Source organism: Coregonus clupeaformis, chromosome 7, assembly GCF_020615455.1.
Source record: "Coregonus clupeaformis isolate EN_2021a chromosome 7, ASM2061545v1, whole genome shotgun sequence".
In the NCBI taxonomy this organism is placed as follows: domain Eukaryota; kingdom Metazoa; phylum Chordata; class Actinopteri; order Salmoniformes; family Salmonidae; genus Coregonus; species Coregonus clupeaformis.
In genome coordinates, this window is record NC_059198.1 from 70,541,851 (window position 1) to 70,563,153 (window position 21,303).

At 44.4% G+C, this 21,303-nt stretch overlaps 1 protein-coding gene across 2 annotated transcripts; it reads right to left on the reverse strand.

Moving 5' to 3' along the window:
• Positions 1–972: 972 nt before the first annotated feature.
• LOC121569566 (histone-lysine N-methyltransferase EZH1) lies at positions 973–19,918 on the reverse strand. 2 transcript variants are annotated; one of them, XM_041880643.2, is made up of 20 exons: positions 19,658–19,918; positions 18,406–18,595; positions 18,193–18,318; positions 16,563–16,685; positions 16,135–16,252; positions 15,675–15,875; positions 14,878–14,980; positions 14,069–14,232; positions 12,328–12,419; positions 12,030–12,192; positions 6,696–6,877; positions 5,596–5,687; positions 5,385–5,413; positions 5,171–5,296; positions 3,650–3,828; positions 3,320–3,415; positions 3,074–3,155; positions 2,880–2,960; positions 2,645–2,776; positions 973–2,539 (listed from the first exon to the last, which is right to left on the reverse strand). In XM_041880643.2, exons 2-19 carry the CDS (start codon positions 18,589–18,591, stop codon positions 2,688–2,690), a joined length of 2,232 nt encoding a protein of 743 aa, XP_041736577.1. In that variant the 5' UTR covers positions 18,592–18,595; positions 19,658–19,918; the 3' UTR covers positions 973–2,539; positions 2,645–2,687. The 2 variants fall into 2 exon arrangements, with proteins under 2 accessions (XP_041736577.1, XP_041736576.1); XM_041880642.2 differs by having other exon boundaries at positions 2,692–2,776; positions 19,658–19,917.
• Positions 19,919–21,303: the final 1,385 nt, after the last annotated feature.

Consider the following 21,303-nt stretch of genomic DNA (forward strand, 5'->3'; position numbering starts at 1 on the left):
ACCTGAAGCCAAGCTCCAGCACCTTACGGGTGCAAAGAGTAAAGTAGGATAGAGTACAATAAACCATGGTTAGTGTTAGGGTTGAGGCTGGCGTTAGTGTTGAACCAGGATGTGGACAAGAAGCTAGGGTTAGGTCTAGGGTTGTGGTTAGGGGTAAGGTTGAACCGGGATGTGACATGAAGCTAGGGTTAGAGTTAGGGTTGAGGCTAGGGTTAGTGTTGAACCGGGATGTGACATGAAGCTAGGGTTAGAGTTAGGGTTGAGGCTAGGGTTAGTGTTGAACCGGGATGTGGACATGAAATTAGGGTTAGGGTTGTGGTGGAGGCTAGGGTTAGTGTTTAACTGGGATGTGGTCATGAAGCTAGGGTTAGGGTTGTGGTTGAGGCTAAAGTTAGGGTTGTGGGCCTCCCGAGTGGCGCAGCGGTCTAAGGCACTGCATCGCAGTGCTAGATGCGTCACTACAGACCCGGGTTCATTCCCGGGCTGTGTCACGACCAGCTGTGATCGGGAGTCCCATAGGGCGGCGCACAATTGGCCCAGCATCGTCCGGGTTAGGGGAGGGTTTGGCCAGGGGAGCTTTACTTGGCTCATCGCGCACTAGCAACTCCTTGTTTGCGGGCTGTCCGCCTGCAGGCTGACCTTGGTCGTCAGTTGAACAGTGTTTCCTCTGACACATTGGTGCGGCTGGCTTCCGGGTTAAGCGGGCGGGTGTTAAGAAGCGCGGTTTGGCGGACGCATGACTCGACCTTCGCCTCCCAAGCCTGTTGGGAATCTGCAGTGATGAGACAAGATTGAAAAAGGGGGTAAAAAAAACAACCCCCCCCCCAAGAAAAAGGGTTGTGGTTGAGGCTAGGGTATGTTCAACCCTGACTCATCCTAACCCACCATCCCCCAAATAGCACTCCCCCACTTCCATATTCCAGAATTATCTCTGACTGACAATGGTGTTCAACGACAAGATGCATATTGTAATAATGTATAAAGTTTTATTTTCATAGGCAATATATTGTACATAACGATAAATTCCATATTGTTTCAGTCATCTCCTTGCAGAAAGATCTCATCTTGTCATGGGTGTAAATGTCTTGGACTTAAGGATAAAAACCTGGGTGAATATCAGACCTGGATGTCAGTTCCACAATTCACTTTTATATAGCGTGACAACATGATCGGATGGATGGTTGTATGTACACAACATCCAGGTGGGGCACTTGAAAATTGAAATTTTGTTCAAAAAAATATATTTTTCCTATTTGCTTTTCCGTGACGAGTATAACCGTAAAATGGTTACCTGTAACACAATCCTGTCCATTATATACAATACAAACATAATGACTTCCCTTCTCTTTCTGTTTAGATTCATTTGGCACTTACAGCTTTTTCAGGGAAGACTATAGTGTGTTCATGGTTCTTATATATGAATATAGTCTTTTCGGATTTAGAGGAGCTGACACTCATGTAAACTGAATGGCAAATACTTCATAAAGTATACATATCACTGAGTACCAATGGCACAGGTGACTAGAGTTGTCAAACTAAAGGAGGAATGAGATCTCCCACCAACCACCACTTCAGAGTTCACATTCAGTTAGTCGGTTTCTCGTACTTTTTGAAGAACATTGATATAAATGCACAGTAAGTTATTTCACTATGTATGAAGGGGGTGTTGTTGATGCTATAGCCACAGAGACAGGTCAGATACAGAGCTTTAGCATTATCATGAGTTTAGCATTGCCTCCAACAGCTACCAGGAAGAGGCTTTTTCTGAGTAACAGGAAAGGTAACATGACAGGATACTGAGTTCCTCCATAGAGCTGCATTTGACAATAAAAGCTAATTATCTTGCTATTGTGCTTACAGTTAATTTTAAACCAAAAGACAACACATGCGCTGTCTTGCACTGTTAATAGATACACTGTAGGCTAAAAGCTAGCGTTGCTCATTGAGAGAACAAGCAATTGTTATTAGATGTGAGTACAGTAACAAAAATACAGAGAATAACACACAGCATGTTTTCATGTTAAAAATAACAACAATGCCATGAGGCTGATGGTACAGCATAAGCGATACATTGAATATATACTGTAGATAGTAGGTTTTGTTGCCATTCTAATTGCTTTGTTTCTTTCCAGAAGCTTCACGTACACACTTTCGCTAGGTGAGTGATAAAGCAGTGGGGAAGTGCATCATACAGAGAGAGGAAGTGATGTCACTGATGTGGTAGCAGGAGGAAATGATGTCACCAAGGGAGAAGAAGACCACTTAGTCACAGCACTGTTGTCAATGGGGACTAGTCAGTAACATGGATCGGCCATTTGAATTCTCCTCCATCACAGTGAATGTTTCAGATTCCAATAGAGCTTCTGTGTTTGTTGTGGAATTGTGGGGAGGAGCAGAAGCGTTACCAGGTGGCTGAGGAGGAGAGGGGGTCAGTCAGCAAGGGGTCAGTGCGGGTGGTTGAAATGCAGCACTTTAATGCTAGGCCATGTCGATCTCTCTCTCGATCCCCACATACTTCAGGGCATCATCCTGGCTATACCTGTAAGGGGCAGGAGAGAGGGAGTCAGGACAGTGTGAAGCATCAGTGTAAAAAATGCAAGTCATCCCACAAATATCAGAGACAACCAAGGAAGGACTGCGATACCGTATTGTATCAAAGGCTCCAGTGTTCCCATGGCCACAAGGCTCTACCTATAGTCAAAGAAGAGCTCCTCCCCCTGTAGGATAGCCCGTTTGGCAAAGATCCCGATGCGGTGGTCTCCATTCACCATGACCACTGCAACAACAACAGCCCCACAGTCAACCATCACATCACTGATTTGTACAAGTCACCAAACCATCCCACAAAACAGGCTTTGTATTTGTCTATGTGATCCTACCCTTAGCGTAGCAGTTTGGGTTGACCGAGTGATTTGCAAATCTGATTTTATTCCCTTTCCGTGTGGCGTCCACGACAAAGTCTGTTGAGACATAACAGGAACAGTGTCAGCTCAGCGATCACTGAACACAGCGACTGTGATGTCCTTTAAAGGGTTAACTGTGCATCATCAGAGTGTTGAGGAATCATTTTTACCATTGTTCAGGTTGAAGAGGAAGCTGGACATGTATTTGTCGTAGATCCTCCCCCGTCGGTCTGCCTCATCTTGCGAGATCATCTGCAGATAGACAGTTTCAGAGTGTGCTGGTCAAACAAAACTTTTTATACATTAATACAAAGCCATTAATACAAACGCATATTGATACTGTATAACACCCACACCCAACTATACCCCATACCATGATAAAGAAAGCTACGTTCAACAGTTTTATGAAGCCTCACCTCTCCACAGTACTCTGAGATGAACTCATTCTTCTGAACTGACTCTTTGATGAAGGTGCCCCACCCTGCCACATTTGAGGGGGCCAGCAGGAGGTGCTGGGAGAGGTCAGAGGTTACAGGTCAGAGGTTAAAGGTGGCTGACATTTACTCAAAATGACAACACTAGAATAATACAACTGTGCCTTTTATTCCTCAGCAAGTCATAAGCATGTTAATATGGGTTCTGACTGACCTGAATTAAGATACAGCACATCATCAGCTAAGAAGCTACCTGTAAAACCAGCTCCTATTTTCCATTCCATTGGACTGGAACATGACCCACTGGCCTACCTTCTTCAGCCCCCTTTGGATGCTGCAGTTCTTGCAGGAGACTACTTTGCTGTCCCAGTGGTCTGTGGCTCCACAGGTCATACACAGATCTGGGTCACACTCCCTTACCGCCAGGTAGCAGGGACACTGCTTGGTGTTGCACTGGGTCTTACAGCGGCAGCCTGGGAAACGGTTCTGGCCTGGAGAACAACGTAACATCCCAGGACAGTGTTCAGAGTCAGACAGGGGAACGTTCAGCGGAAAGGCTTATAGTCGCTTTTAGAAACTGCATAGAAACATACTGCGGTAACAGAGAGGCCATACGAGTTATATGCCTCAGTGGACTAGAAAACTATTTTGTAACAGAATTCTCTGTGGCGGCGTGGCGAACAGCAACCACATTTTCATTAATGAACGCTGCCTCAACGATAAAAAAGCTGCTGCTCTGTAATGCACCTCATCAATCACTGACCTCTGCTGGCAGCTATGCTGAAATACAGCTGTGCTGAGAGTAATGGAAAGCCTTCTGGGCAGAGGAAGAAGGAAAATGAACAGCAGACAACTTTAAATGTCCCTCTCGTCTCCAACAGGTTTAGCTGGAGGACAATACTCCCTAACTAGAGCAGTAACATTAGTCTTGTCTCTCCTCCTTCCTAAGTGTGCTTCCCTACAGTCTGTGTGGCTGTGTGTGTGTGCATCATCGAGCAGTGTTTAGTCGTAGCAGTCTGACTGGTATAAATGTAGGGATTGATGATGTTGTAGCTCAGGCACTGTGCCTGTCACATGTCTTTGATCCCTCTCCAGGGCTGTGGAGCTCACACATGAAACCCTCCATACGCTGCCTCCTGTCATAACCAGGGAGGGGGAGCTGCTTCCTGTCAGAAGCAGGGAGGGGGAGGGGGAGGGTCTCTCTCTCTCTCTCTCTCTCTCTCTCTCTCTCTCTCTCTCTCTCTCTCTCTCTCTCTCTCTCTCTCTCTCTCTCTCTCTCTCTCTCTCTCTCTCCCTCCCTCCCTCCTCCCTCCCTCCCTCTCTCAGTGCGTGGGCCCGGCCATTCTGCCTCATTTCTCCTGGGATGAATGTGTCAGAGCATTGTGAACACAGCCCCCTGCTGAACAGATGCCCATGCAGCTAACCAAACCCTGCCTGCCAGAGGACAGCTTATCCCGCGAACACACAGCGAGGAGGAGGATCGTCTTACACACTGCTCCACTGTCTATTATAGCCTGTCCAAAGGGCCTTTTTATCCACCGAGAGAAAGAGAGCTAGTCTTCAGCAGAATTGTCCTGTGAACACATTACAATTCCCATTACAGAGTAGAGCTGTGAAACCTCTCGCTGTCAGTACATGTACTAGTAGTACACATTTACCACAGCCAGTTTAGTGGAAGGAGTGTTCAGTATGTGTTCAAATATGGCTCTGTTAAGTCTTCAACTTCTTCAAAAGGTCTGTACGTGTTGGGAAGTGGTGTGTGTGTGTTGGGATGTGGTGGGTGTGATGGTGTACGGTAGCAGTAGAGGTGTGTTTGGGTAAGGTGACACTCACACTCGTGCTCACACTGGCAGAACTTCTCACAGAAATTCTGGGTCATCACACAGGGACAGGAGCTGTCACATGGGTGGTCCGGGTGGTCACATGGCTGGTAGTTGTACACCTGATTGGACGAGTTATCTAGAGGACAAAGGCTTTAGTTATACAGAAATGCATATGACAATGTTAAGTTGACTATTTCAATACTTCAGTCAAGTGAAGAACTCACCTTTCTTGAGCTGTATCTTTGCCCATAACCTACAAAAAAAACGAAAAGCACTTTCAATAATAATGTAATTTTCTGTACAAAGGTATTTGAAAAATAGCAGTTCATCACAGTTTTCCGCAAGGTTTCATCTATTTCTCCCACTGATATGTGTATCAGGGTCCATTCTGCAACAGGGACTGTGAGTGAGTGTAAAAGTCGGCGGCCATCTTGCCTGTGCTTCCTCTTCTTCTTCTGAGGGGAATTGCCACCATCCTCCAACGGAACGCGATGGATGAGGACCTCTTTCACAGCAAACTCATACACCTGAAGGAGAGAGAGCACACACACATTAACACACACATGCAAGCATATTCGTCCACGCATACACACAGATATGACACATCTATACACAACTATGCAGAATCTTGTGTGGTTCTGGACTTGGTCCCATTGTGTGGTTGAGTGTCACTCAAATTAAGCTGGGAAGCGCATCACTGCATGTGATTACTCCATAAAACATCCGGTCCTCTCCGCCGTACCAGAACCCACCACCATCTCAGTGTAATACACACAGACACACACACACACACCCATCCCACTCCCCACACACACCCACAAAGCCCCAAACCACTTCTGCCTGCCAAAAACACAGATTTGGCTTCCTCCCTAAAACAGACAGACACACATTACGCAGAGGGAGGGACTGGGAATCTCGTAGCAGCAGCATTTCCATCTAGCCAAACCACAGGCTCTCTGAGGGATAACAGGGCCATGCTATAGAGTAACACTAGCATTGTGTTGGGATCCCTCAGACTGGGGGATGGGATGCTGCTGCAGGGGGCAAAGCTACTTTGCAATGTCTGTGGTTGATCTCTGTCATCGCGCTTCGCCCTCTTTGTCTATCTGTCTTTGTTTTGGAGGATTGGAACGTGTCTCTCAATGGCTTTGTAAATCTGATCAGAGGCCCTAATATGTTCCCCATACAATACTCCCATAATTCTCCCATATTATAGACACATAACATCACCACAATACCTCAGCTAGGAAGGGATCTGTTTGCTATAAGCCGTAGTCTCTGAGAATAACAAAGATGTCATGTACATGTCGTAAAAGTCCTAATTTATGACAATTTTCCACACAGTATTATGTGTTACGACACTTCTATCAATGGCAACACACTACATAAGTCACAGCACAACTTTGTTATCTTGTCTGACTGTACAAGTCTGTATTGTGTTTTGGTCGTTTGTGTGTAGGCCAGGAGACTTGCTTTAATTGGTGTATCAATAGAGTATATGAGCATCTGCTGGGTGTAGGTTCTTGGTGGTTCACCTGTTTGCAGGTCTTGGTGCTGATGAGGCGAGCGATGGAGCAGAAGTTGTTGTAGTAGGTTCCGTGCAGCACTCTGAACAGAGACTCCTCCGCCCCACTCCACTGGACAGGAGTTTCCACCTGCTCCCTGTGCTCCTCCCCCGGGCGCAGCTTGGTGGGAGTCTGACAGCGAGAGTTGCTCTCTGACCGTACACAAAAACACACACAGAGAGGGTATTTGAGACTTATGCTCATACACCCACTGCCAAAGGCAGAGAGCGACATGTTGCTTGGCAACAGGTTCAAGGCTGTGTTACTGTGACCACATGCTATGACTGGGGAATGCTTATTAGTCCGCTCATCAATCTGTTTTTACACATGATTTGAGCTAGTGGGGAAGGCCGCTGGGCCACCAGCTTAAGTCAGTAGTCTATCTTCAAAATGAAGAGCTGCAGTGACATCACAGTACAGATATTAGTTCCTTCCAAACTGAATGCAAGAGAGAGACAGTAGAGAGAGAGAGTGAGTGATTAAGACAGAGAAAACGAGAGCGAGGGGAAAGTGCTCTTTTTCCCTCTCACTGTTCTCCACATGAGTCTATCAACAGAAAGAGGAAACCAGGGGGAGGGGCTGAGTGAAGAATCTGTTTGTTTTGGGGCTGAAGCATGCAAAACCCATGGTTGGATTGTTGTGTTTGGATAGCGAGTGAGAGAGAGCGAATGGTTTTTCAAAACTGTCATCTTCAGCCAAGGTTCTCTTTTCTGATGTACTGCATTCAGCACACATGAACCATTCTAGTATATGAGAATTAGTCAATCCGTTCTGTCAGTAATACACTTAGGTATGACAGATATACTGTAGTACTGTAGTAGTTGAGGCATTAGTGTTTTCCTACCTAAGAAGATAGGAAGCTGGTAGTCTCCTATTCATGAGTTGCATGTTTTGTCACAATATTGTTTTGAACGTTCGTTTTGGACTGATGCCCAACTGAGCATTCAACTCAATGTATCGTCAATGAGCACTGATGAAGATTTAATCAAAAGTGCATTACAGTGGCTTGGAAATACAATGCCATTCAAAAGGAGGCAAATCATTAGAAGGAAAACCTTTTGTCATCATTTTGATGTCGCCAGATTGACTTTGTCACATGCGCCGAATACAACAGGTGTAGACATTACAGTGAAATGCTTACTTATAAGCCCTTAACCAACAATGCAGTTTTAAGAAAAATAAGTGTTAAGTAAAAAATAGATAAGTAAAAAATTAAAATAACAAATAATTAAAGAGCAGCAGTAAAATAACAGTAGCGAGGCTATATACAGGGGGTACCGGTACAGAGTGAATGTGTGGGGGCACAGGTTAGTTGAGGTAATTGAGGTAATATGTACATGTAGGTAGAGTTAAAGTGACTATGCATAGATAATAAACAGAGAGTAGCAGCAGCGTAAAAGAGGGGGTGGGGGGGAACAATGCAAATAGTCTGGGTGGCCATTTGATTAGCTGTTCAGGAGTCTTATGGCTTGGGGGTAGAAGCTGTTAAGAAGCCTTTTGGACCTAGACTTCGCACTCCGGTACCACTTGCCTTGCGGTAGCAGAGAGAACAGTCTATGACTAGGGTCGCTGGAGTCCTTTACAGTTTTTAGGGCCTTCCTCTGACACCGCCTGGTCCTGGATGGCAGGAAGCTTGGCCCCAGTGATGTACTGGGCCGTACGCACTACCCTCTGTAGTGCCTTGCGGTCGGAGGCCGAGCAGTTGCTATACCAGGCAGTGATGCAACCAGTCAGGATGCTCTCGATGGTGCAGCTGTAGAACCTTTTGAGGATCTGAGGACCGATGCCAAATCTTTTCAGTCTCCTGAGGGGGAATAGGCTTTGTCGTGCCCTGTTCACTGTCTTGGTGTGTTTGGACCATGATAGTTTGTTGGTGATGTGGACACCAAGGAACTTGAAGCTCTCAACCTGCTCCACTACAGCCCCGTCTTTTTGCTGTAGTCCACAATCCTCTCCTTTGTCTTGATCACGTTGAGGGAGAGGTTGTTATCCTGGCACCACACGACCAGGTCTCTGATCTCCTCCCTATAGGCTGTCTCATCGTTGTTGGTGATCAGGCCTACCACTGTTGTGTCGTCGGCAAACTTAATGATGGTGTTGGAGTCGTGACTGGCCATGCAGTCATGGGTGAACAGGGAGTACAGGAGGGGACTGAGCACGCACCCCTGAGGGGCCCCCGTGTTGAGGATCAGCGTGGCAGATGTGTTGTTACCTACCCTTACCACCTGGGGGCGGCCCATCAGGAAGTCCAGGATCCAGTTGCAGAGGGAGGTGTTTAGTCCCAGGGTCCTTTGCTTAGTGATGAGCTTTGAGGGCACTATGGTGTTGAACGCTGAGCTGTAGTCAATGAATAGCATTCTCACATAGGTGTTTATTTTGTCCAGGTGGGAAAGGGCAGTGTGGAGTGCAATAGAGATTGCATCATCTGTAGATCTGTTGGGGCGGTATGCATATTGGAATGGGTCTAGGGTTTCTGGGATAATGGTGTTGATGTTAGCCATGACCAGCCTTTCAAAGCACTTCATGGCTACAGACGTGAGTGCTACGTGTCGGTAGTAATTTAGGCAGGTTACCATAGTGTTTTTGGGCACAGGGACTATGGTGGTCTGCTTGAAACATGTTGGTATTATAGACTCAGTCAGGGATAGGTTGAAAATGTCAGTGAAGACACTTGCCAGTTGGTCAGCGCATGCTCGGAGTACACGTCCTGGTAATCTGTCTGGTCCTGCGGCCTTGTGAATGTTGACCTGTTTAAAGGTCTTACTCACATCGGCTACAGAGAGCGTGATCACACAGTCGTCTGGAACAGGTGATGCTCTCATGCATGCTTCAGTGTTGCTTGCCTCAAAGCGAGCATAGAAGTAATTTAGCTCGTCTGGTAGGCTTGTGTCACTGGGCAGCTCGCGGCTGTGCTTCCCTTTGTAGTCTGTAAAAGTTTGCAAGCCCTGCCACATCCGACGATTGTCGGAGCTGGTGTACTACGATTCAATCTTAGTCCTGTTGTGGTGCGTGATTTTGAAAGAGTCAGGCGCAGGAGGGTAAATCACAGGATAAATGGTTTATTCCGTAACACAGCGGTACGCAACAATGCGTAAAACACTCCAGGGCGGAAATACGGCGCACTGGAAAACAACAAGGCACACGGGTGAATATCCCAGTGATACACAATACAAAAGAGCTCCACCTAGCTATATTAACCTACACAATAAATAATCACACACAAAGACAAGGGGGCAGAGGGAACACTTATACAGGTACTGATGAGGCGATATGAACCAGGTGTGTGTAATAAACAAGACAAAACAAATGGAATGATGAGATGAGGAGCGGTGACGACGAATGCCGAAGCCTGCCCGAACAAGAAGAGGAGGCAGCTTCGGAGGAAGTCGTGACACCTGTATTGACGCTTTGCCTGTTTGATGGTTCGTCGGAGGGCATAGCGGGATTTCTTATAAGTGTCCGGGTTAGAGTCCCGCTCCTTGAAAGCGGCAGCTCTACCCTTTAGCTCAGTGCGGATGTTGCCTGTAATCCATGGCTTCTGGTTGGGGTATGTACGTACGGTCACTGTGGGGATGACGTCATCGATGCACTTATTGATGAAGCCAGTGACTGATGTGGTGTACTCCTCAATGCCATCGGAAGAATCCCAGAACATATTCCAGTCTGTGCTAGAAAAACAGTCCTGTAGCTTAGCATCTGAGTCATCTGACCACTTCTTTATTGACCAAGTCACTGGTGCTTCCTGCTTTAGGTTTTGTTTGTAAGCAGGAATCAGGAGGATAGAGTTATGGTCAGATTTGCCAAATGGAGGGCGAGGGAGAGCTTTGTACGCGTCTCTGTGTGTGGAGTAAAGGTGGTCTAGAGTTTTTTTTCCTCTGGTTGCACATTTAACATGCTGGTAGAAAAGAGGTAAAACGGATTTAAGTTTCCCTGCATTAAAGTCCCCGGCCACTAGGAACGCCGCCTCTGGATGAGCGTTTTCCTGTTCACTTATGGCCTTATACAGCTCATTGAGGGAGGTCTTAGTGCCAGCATTGGTTTGTGGTGGTAAATTGACAGCGACGAAAAATATAGATGAAAACTCTCTTGGTAAATAGTGTGGTCTACAGCTTATCATAAGATACTCTACCTCAGGCGAGCAAAACCTAGAGACTTCCTTAATATTAGATTTTGTGCACCAGCTGTTGCTTACAAATATACACAGACCACCACCCCTTGTCTTACCGGAGGCAGCTGTTCTATATTGCCGATGCAGCGTATATCACGCCAGCTGTATGTTATCCATGTCGTCGTTCAGCCACGACTCAGTGAAACATAAGATATTACCGTTTTTAATGTCCCGTTGATAGGATATCCATGATCGTAGTTTGTCTATTTTGTTATCTAGTGATTGTACGTTGGCTAATAGGACTGATGGTAGAGGCAGATTACCCACTCGCCGTCGGATCCTTACAAGGCACCCCGTACTACGTCCCTACGTCTCTTTCTCCTGCGAATGACGGGTATTTGGGCCTTGTCGGGTGTCTGAAGAAAATCCTTTGCGTCCGACTCATTAAAGAAACAAATCTTTGTCCAGTACAAGGTGAGTATTCACTGTTCTGATATGCAGAAGCTGTTTTCGGTCATAAGAGACGTGGCAGAAACATTATGTACAAAATAAGTTACAAATAACGCGAAAAAAACACACACAATAGCACAATTGGTTAGGACCCCGTAAAACGGTAGCCATCTTCTTCGGCGCCATTCTTCAAACTTTAGATGCAGTATAACGTTAGCTTGTTAGCTAAGATTGTTAGCTAAGATTGAGGGGAGGACACCAGATTTTTCCTACTAAACATTTGACTACTTAAGCAATGTAATCGTATTTCCAGGCACTATAGTGTAATTTAGACTTAACAGTCGTTAGCCTCCGTCCAGAATGACTGGGCTTATCACGACTTTAGGGCACCACTATGGCTTGAGAAGGTTCATAACAATGGCATGACGCGACCGAGTGACGGAGGTGCAACCTATGAATAAATAGTACCTTAGAAGCTAGTCTTTCCCATAATTGAAGAGTTTGTCTGTCTCTTAAAGTACTTACGGACCAGACAGACCAACATGAACATCGGCCGTGCGCAGGGGGTGGCCGTCCTATCGCCTCTGACCTCAGAACATCGGCTGTCATTTTCTGTTAATTTCCCAATGATTCTACATGTTGAATCGCCACCGTTTGTTGACACCCAGCAGGTGATCTACTGCGCACGGCCGATGTTCGTGTTGGTCTGTCTTGTCCCTTATAAAGCTAGTGTTTCCCCAAGCTACCTGAGGAGCTGGTGGTCTCGTGTTCACTATCCCCCTCCTTGGCCTCCTCAGTGGTGCCTGACGGGCCGGGGCAGCTGGAGCTCGGCGGGCGTGGCTTTCGCCGCCGGCGACGGGACTTCTGGGAGCGCAGCATCTCCTGATCTGCAAACTCTTTGGCCCCTTTCTTTAGAGGAGGGAGAGAGGAAGAGAGGGACAGAAATGAAGAGATAGACGAGTGTTAAAGTAGGGCTGAATGGATCAGAACATGTATGTTGTCGGGCAGTTAAACACAGAGGACATGTAGAGGATCTGAGCACACCTGTAGCAAAAAGCAGTCCAGACCACAGGGCTCTGTCTCCATGCGAATCTCCTTGCTCTTCCTCTTGTAAACATTGGGTGTAGTGTGAAAAGCTGGAAAGACACATACAGTATATTGTTACTATCAGTATACTTGTTAGTAGAACAGTAATACTAGGGACGTAAAACATTCAGCATGCTGCACAGACCCTATGGATGCTCTAGAGATTCTGGTTAAATTGTGCTTAGGAGCATATAAACTGTCTGCATGGTTAAAGTAGGAAGAAATATATGTCATTGTTGTAAACATGTGTGAGTCTGCTACATTTACTATCATCATATATTAAAATATTGAATGACTTTGACATATTTATGTTATATTACTTTAATGTCCCTATGGTGGACAGAATGTGTTACTATATTACACATACTAACGTTTTTTACCACACAAGAATAGCAGGAAGTACACATCCTTTTTACCTCAGATTGGTGATGTTAATATTACAGTTTATAGTCATCATGATCTTTGGTTTAGTACCAGTGGCTGTGTCCGAATACCCATACTTGCGTTCTAAATATGCGAAAATATAACGTTTTCTAGTATTTGAAAATGTTGTATGCTTTAAATGCCAGGATGTCATACTAATTTTGGGTTTTCATTTAGTAGAATTCGCTGCACACTGTTGAGGAAGATAATCATTTTGAGACCAACGTGTGTTTGAAAACAGCTGATAATCAGATATGGTGACATGCTGTACCAAAATGAACCAATGGCGGGAATCAACACAATTGTGCATTAGATGATACATTCTCAGTGTGGACTTAGAACGCAGCTGTCATTTTCAGACCACAGTAGCTAGAAAAACAATGAGCGCTCCTCCCATAAACATCTCTGGCATTACATGAATTAATGGATTTGAGGGTTAAACTATCATTCAAATGAACGCCAACCCCTGTTGCTATTAGAAACCGATGGTGAAGTGGTGATTCATTGAAATTATCCAGTCCAAAAAGTGTTTCCTTTTCCGTATTGATGACAGGTTGTCATCCTTCGACAGATATATGTAGTATACCCAAGTTCATTGAGGTTTGTCTGTTAGAAGAGTGCTAACGGTACATATCGCCACGGTTATTGTCCTAGTTCTATTGATTTCAATACAATATCGATGTGAGTGAACAACCTAATCAATTCCATTCTTCAGTTTGTAAGGCGCTAATTTTGCAAAATACAAGTATTCTGAACATGTGTGACACGTGTGTGTAGGGTGTAACTTTTATGTATTGGTCTTCAAAATATCACAAGTTATTTCAGCATATTGATTATGAATTTGGACATCTAAAACCGGTGTTTTGACACACGGCCATAAATCAAAAAGCCATGACAACAGGAAGCAGCAACAGTGTCATCTTCAATGTATGTTTTAGGAATATAAATGGTACTTTTAAAATGATTTTTTTAACAGAATTCTACTTGATCAGGTAAAAACTACTGAATGAGCCCAAAAACGTGCTATGATTTATAGATTTTGATGATATTAGTGAAGTCATGAAAATATGTTTGTCCTGGTTAGTAATAATGCATTTATTATAACACTAGAGATGTGTTGATTCCAAGAGTCTGAGTGAGACAGAGAAAAAATAAAAACAGAAATCTAGAGGAAAAGCCACATGTTGACAGATGTCAATAGGTTAAAAACACAGAGAGAGAGTTAGAGAGAGATACAGAAAGTGAGAGAAAATAGTCAACCCATAGGACACATTACGGTGGAGGAAGCAGTCGTATTTGAAGCAGCGCCTGCAGAAGAGCGTGTGGAAGGAGTGTAGGGACTGCTCCCGCTGGACAGACTTGGCGAACGGCCCGTCTATGTTAGGGGTGCACAGGGGGGGCAGCTTTACCGGGCTGGGGGGCTCCAGGAGGTCCTTGTACCTAGGGAGGTGTCATTTGGGGAAGAAGAGGATAAAACAAAACATAGCCTTTCTATGTATAATATAACTTTGTATCAAGATTGTATTTTGTATGAGCATGGTATATGGCATGATATACAGTAGAAGCGGGAAACTACAGTAAGTAGCTGTATTCTGACTCGAGTAGGCCTATGCCAGGGGTAGGCAACTAGATTCAGCTGCGGGCCGATTTTTGTCAGAGTGGATGGTTATGGGGCCAGAACATAATTATATTAATTTGTACATTGCAAATTGACCACAACTAAGCCCCAAAACAGATTGTATTTGAAAATAACAATAATTTCATACCTTGTTTACATTGAGACATTTGGGAACAGATTTCCTAAATGAAACAAATTTTTAGCTCCAGAATAAATCACCCGCCCGCGGGCGGCCTGTTGCCGACCCCTCGCCTATGCTCATTTGCAGGTGGATTTGGATGTGTGTTAAGTTTGCGGTATTTTCTAAGAAAAAGGCTTTTCAGACGGTGATGCAACAACTTCTCTTTTGAGTGTGAGAAGAGAGGGCAGAGAGCATTATTAGCATCTCCCTGAGAGCTCCCATCTCCATGGTGAACACTAAGCAACGCTCGGCTAAGCACAGCACAGTTGTTGGGTACTTTTCTTACTTTTCCTTCAGCTCCTCAGTCGTACCCTTGTAGGGGAACATCGAGGCGATGGCCGTGAATATCTTTTCATGCGGGATCTTCTTATTGGCAGGCAAATCCCTCACTAAGGAAGGTGGTGAGAAGAAAAGCAAAGAGCAGATCATTAGCAACTCAACCAACCCTTTTCTAGTTCCCAATTCCCGTTGAGATGTAATTGTGTTGCATTTTTTGCCATGTAAGCAATCATATTGGAACGATAGCAAAGTCCTGGGCCTATTAAGAAGGACTGTTTGTCCATGTACTCTGTGTAATAAGAGAGTACCAGTGGCACAGGGTGTTTGTCATACTGATGTGTTCTGACACTGAGTGACAGTGTCTGATGCCACAGTGTGTAGAGTAGCTCCCCCCCCAGTTCCCATAATCTCCAGCGCTCTCAATGTGCCAGAGGTCACAGGGCCTTGTAACTGGAGCCTGGTCTTATTGTACCGGTGTTCAGACCAAACAGGTTCCCCCACCACCCTGTCTGTCCCTGCTGGCTCCTGTACAACATGGGGTACAGCACAGTCACAGTGATCAGCCTGACCTGTACCCGCTGTTCTCTCATGCCACTGATAAGAGTAGGAGGACAAGTCTATGCAAAGACAAATAAGCATGCACACTTCACTTCCGATAATCCAGCATAGTAAGACCAGTGACTCTCATATAGAAAACAGCATGTATTGCCTTTTGTTAGATAAGCATCCAATCATATCTAGGAGACATGAACTATGTTAGTTGTGGTTACATGTGTCAGTCAAAAGTTTCTGGAGGACACTTACCCTCTATGACACTCCTCCTCTTCCTCCTGAAGAAGGCTGTGGGCCCCACCTTGGTCTCTTCAGTCCCTTCCCCAGAGCTCTTCCTCACCCCCTTCTCCTCCTCTTTACCCCCTTTCTCCTCCTCTTCCTCCTCCTGGTCTGAGTACTGGCTTAGTGCCTCCACTAATTCTTTAAAGATCTCATCGTTGATGAACCCTCCCTCTGGGAGACAAACCACACAGTCAACATGTCAGCGCCTAGTGATGACATCATACAACATGCGTCAGCACATATCCCCTAAACAATTAAGATTACCCCAGCAGCACACAGCAACGCACTTACTGTACCGATGACATCAGAGAGCACGCCTAACCCCACATCTCCAATAAAATAACGAATTGATAAATCAGACTGACAGTGTGCGTAATCAAAACAGGACAGAAAGGATGAGATCCCTAGTCTAGGTAGGTAGGCAGGTCACCTCTGTCTCCATGGACACCGTCGTAGTTGTCGATGAGCTCCTCCAGGAAGGCCTCGTCCTGCTCCAACACCTCGTCTCCCATGTAGGGGATGTTATGGAGGAACGTCTCATCCTCCACCTAGGAAACACACACATACTCACATCTGGCTGTGTGTGTGTGAGTGTTAATGTGGTACATTAATACATCTGTGTGCATATGTTCATATTAGGGTTTTTACACCTGTGTAATAACAATGTAGTAACGATAGAAGCAACCTATCATGTTGTTGCACAGTAATTGAGAATTACTTTGTTATTGCATAGAGATGGAGTTGAGCGTTTATTGTTATTACACAAGTGGAATAAGGACGTGGGTTTTTCCTGGTGTGTGTGTGTATACGTGCATGTGTGAGTGTGTCTGTGTGTGTGTTGTCGGGAAAGCCCCATACCATGAAGTTCTGCTGCAGAGGGGACCAGGAATACATGAAGGGGATTCCTGCCACGGTCGTCAGGGGCCGCAAGGCAACCGCCTGAGCTTTAAACGCTGGGAAGCCAAACTCCACCATGCACAACTGTGATTGGACCAGAGACAGAGGGGTGAGTATGACAGAGGACAGACCAGTACTGGATTATAACCAACAGGTAGGCTACTATTACCTAACTGGATAAAGACGTTGCTACATCCACTGACACTACACTGAAATGAACTGAGAAACAAATACCAAGACTCTAGAGAAGTGTATTGTGAGAATTTCTGAACACAAGATGCTGCTCAGTCTGCCTCCAGGCTGTTTTCATCATAGGTTCTGAGAGAGTTTCGTTATTGACCTCGGTAAGACAGCCTCATGAACCCTTTTTTGGCAGCTCAGCATCTCCCTGGTTAATGAGGAGGCAGGAGTCAGAATGGGCTTGAAAGGGCTAGTTAATTTTGACCGTTAGGCCAAAATGTAGATTTCCCCCTAAATACAGATACACAAAAGTTATTATTTTTCATGATGGCCATAAACAATAACTGGTAGTGCTGTCATTTTTTAGAAAGGTCTAGAACTCACCTTTCTGGTAAAAATGTTTATAAATTGCTGAGGTGTACTCACTTTTGAGGACACAAACTCAAGTACATAGTATAAATACTATGAAAATATGAAACATCATATATGATTTTTTCCCTATTCAACAAAAGTGGCGCAATAGGGCTTGAAATTACTGAAATGCTTTCTAAATATAGTAACAATCAAATTATAAACGACTTACTATAAGATTTCACCTTTCTTATAACTGTAAAATAAATGTGATCAAACTTAGTGAAAGTACAATATTGGCACCATTTCATAAAACTGACGACTGAGACTTTTGTGCCAAACGTTCTCTGAGCAATGCAGAGACACCATTCAAATGTGTGCAGACTAACAATGTATACAAACCCTGGATTACTGACACTATGTATTGGCCATTGAGAGGCTTTGAAGCCACTGGGTCGGCCATATTGGCACTCCGCAGTAGGAGCAGTCCTCCATAGGAATGAATGGAATTCTAAAGTATTTCAATTAAATGTTTCAAGGACAAAATTACATGTATTTAAGTATTCGGTGCAGACTTGTTACAACCTCAAATTTAAAGTGATTTCGTCCATCTGTGACCAAGAGAAAGTGGTCTTGTTTCAATACTACGAAATGATTTTGTATTTTTTCCTGTTGAGAGCTATAAATCCATCTGAGAACATCACAGCGAGATGAAACTGTTATTGTTGCATCCGTTAGGCTCTCCCGTTTCATAAGACCTATTACAAGTGGTCCTCTGTAGCTCAATTGGTAGAGCATGGCGCTTGTAACGCCAGGGTAGTGGGTTTGATCCCCGGGCAAACCCATACGTAAAAATGTATGCACACATGACTGTAAGTTGCTTTGGATAAAAGCGTCTTCTAAATGGCATATTATCATATACTATATTATTATATTAAGTGCAGCTACGAGGTTCACTGGCACAGGAAATCGTTGCTTTGTCTGGATAGACCAGAAAATGTGACGCGTCGCCCCCTACTGTATGTCTCTCTATCCTTTTGTCATTCTCTCTCTCTTTCACCTTCTTGCCGGGCAGCGCTCCACCTGGGGTAGACAGGGGAACTGACTGGATCCTCAGCTTGGACCACTCCTCGTTCAGAAGGTTGGTACATTCCTCTATCTTCTGCCGGTTGGACATGAACAAGGCCTGGAAAAGACAGGAAATGTAAGAATAGTTTGGAATACCTATACACACAATCTCTCTCTCTCTCACTCTCTCTCTCATTATCCTCACCTTGACCTCCTCTGCATTTTTAAAGCGTTTCAGCTGACGGAGGCGCATGTACTCAGACTTCACCCTCTTCCTCCACTCCAACAGGCTACGGGAGGGTATGTTGGAGGCAGGACAAGGTGTTGGGGTTGGGATCAGGGCCAGGTCTGGGGCTGGGTCTGAGACAGGGGCTTCTGGGGCATCCTCCATGGTCCTGCACCATGATAGAAATGACTGGAGTTACTGGCACTGACACAAAGACAAAACACATGGAAGTGTCCTGGTCAATCGTGCCAAAGAACACTTTCCTATTTCACCAATTCTTAATAGTCCATTTTTGTGTTGTTAGTAGTAGTATTAAAGGAGGATATCACCTGTTCGTGTGAAAATGTATTGTGTGAATTGGTTGTGCCTGACTCCAAAAACACGTTTTACTAGGATCTGGGATGTGATAACATCAATAGCAATTGGCAAAGTAATTTTCCAAGAGCTTCCCGTAAGAGAAGTGATTCAGTCCCCCCCCCCACCCCACCACACACACACACACACACACACACACACAGCCAAATGAAACGCATGACTCAAACTTCTGCATGCGTGTACGTGAGCGAACCACTGCCCCCTTCTGTTAGCAAAAGCACCAAGGACTGCATAAATAAGGATTATAGCCTGGTCAGTGGTACAATGTGCCATTCGTACTCTTATCATGTTTGACTAAAACAACGGAATCATAAAATAACGGGCCTATAATAAAGTGAAACCGCAAGCACGTCAAACTTGTCATATACCTAGACCAAATGGCAGTCTGAAAAACACGTTTTCCCCTGCACATACAATGTTAGTAAAAGTGGGCGTGCCTCTTCTGAAAGCCAATATGAAAACAGAGCATCTAAGTGCGTAGTACACTTTTCCCGGATTTCATAACCTCTTCTGCAGAATTCTATAACCCTATCCCACAAAATGTTCTGGAATTGGTGAGAAGCAAAACAAATGTCGCGCTGCGTAAAGGCTTTTCGTTTTCAGGGCAAATGAGTCGTATTAACGGAGTCGTATTAACCGTACCAGGCGTCAGCCTTCCTTAGAATCCTACACCAACAGCCGATAACAGAAGTCACATATGTTGAAGCATAGCCTATCCATTTCAATTATGTTAGTTTTACGCAGTGGACAGCTTTCACGCCCAACCAATAACATTATAATGTCATATTTCTAATGTGCTTCTCTGGGATGCGCGCACACATGTCTAGTTTTGATACAGTGTCGCAGTTAGAAATACCTTTAAGGATCCTCGTGTCCTCCTATTTGTAGCGACTCAAGCTTGCCACTAAAGCGTCGAACTCCGCGTTTGAGATCCACCATAAAATAAGGATTTCTTCGCTACGGACCCGAAGTAAATAATAGGGTCCGTGTATTTGTGTTCACACGCCGATGGGATCCGAAGATTCCTATGTCGTCCGCAAGCATGCTGAAATTGAAGTTGTACAGTTAAAAGCTGCGCACTTAACTGGCTCAGTTAGAGAGTGACGTCTTTATTATGATCACACTGTGCCTGGTAGCTGGACTGGGGTAAAAAGCGTGCGACTTGAAAGTATATGGACATTTGGATAGCCCACATGTAGCTTATGAATGATTCTACTCACAAGGGCTACACGGCTACTATAAGGCTACTACTAACGTTATTACTACTAACAGAATACTATTAGTCTGCTATTACATAGGCGACTGGGCTACTATAGGCTACTAATAATAAGAGGATAATACTAATTTATCAAAATGTTATAGTTGATAGGTAGTTATAATAAAGATGTTTAATATGGTTATTATTTGTTCATATAATGAAGATATATATATATATATATATAAAACTAAAACAGAGCATATGCCTATTCCTATATGGATGTCATGCATTTTAATATGAGGGTCAGGTGATGATATTTGGGAAGGCTCTAGTAACATAATTAGTTCATCACCAACAACCTTTTCTCACATACTGTATATTGGTAAGATACCCTGTTGTATTTTTCCATAATTCATGTATAAATGTAATTCACATGTATACAGGGGTAATAATAAGCCTATATTATCAATGAGTATTGTTCCTCAATCAATCATGGAAGAGGAAGACTCCAGCCTCCAGCCTCTAGTCTAGCGCATGTTGTTTTCCTTCTCTCAAGGGGCGGGTGCGCAGCGCGAGCTTGGGCTGTGGCGCGCTACTCATAGTCACGTGATTCTCAGAGGAACGAGAACTCGCCTGGTCCAGTAACACAGACTATCCAGCGGTCCGGCCAGGCCCATGTGAGCTGTGTTCTACAGTTAGTGCTCATTGAACAGTAGCCTGGCCTACCATTAGAGACATAGTGTATTTTATGATACACTATGTCTGTTTAAATTAAATGGCAAATAACTGTCTGGAAGATAGAAAGAAAATACTCTATGCAAAGCATAATCTATAATAGAGTGTTCATAAATACCTTAGAAACAGTTAATAGATACATATTACATATTCAAGTCATTCTGATGGCAATGTAAATGCTTTATAAATGTACTGTGCAGGTGGGAGTGAAAACTAACAGAACTGCTGAAAGTGAACCCTGCTGTCTTTTTTCTATACACAAGATGGCAGTGTAGGCCTTAGATTTGATTACAGTTGTACCAATATCGCAATATTAGGCATACATTTCTCCTAGGGTGTAGAATGACAAGTCTACGGCTGGTTAATAGCAACTAGTTTATGATCTGGTTATTGGGTGATAGTGTAAGTGATAGAACAGGGGTGAGCAGAATGAGAAGTAGCAGGATGAAAATGATGACTGTAAGTCGCTTTGGATAAAAGCGTCTGCTAAATGGCATATTATATTATTATTATTATTATAACATAATCAACTTGAAAACATCAGGCCCAATCAGAATAAAAGAGTGATT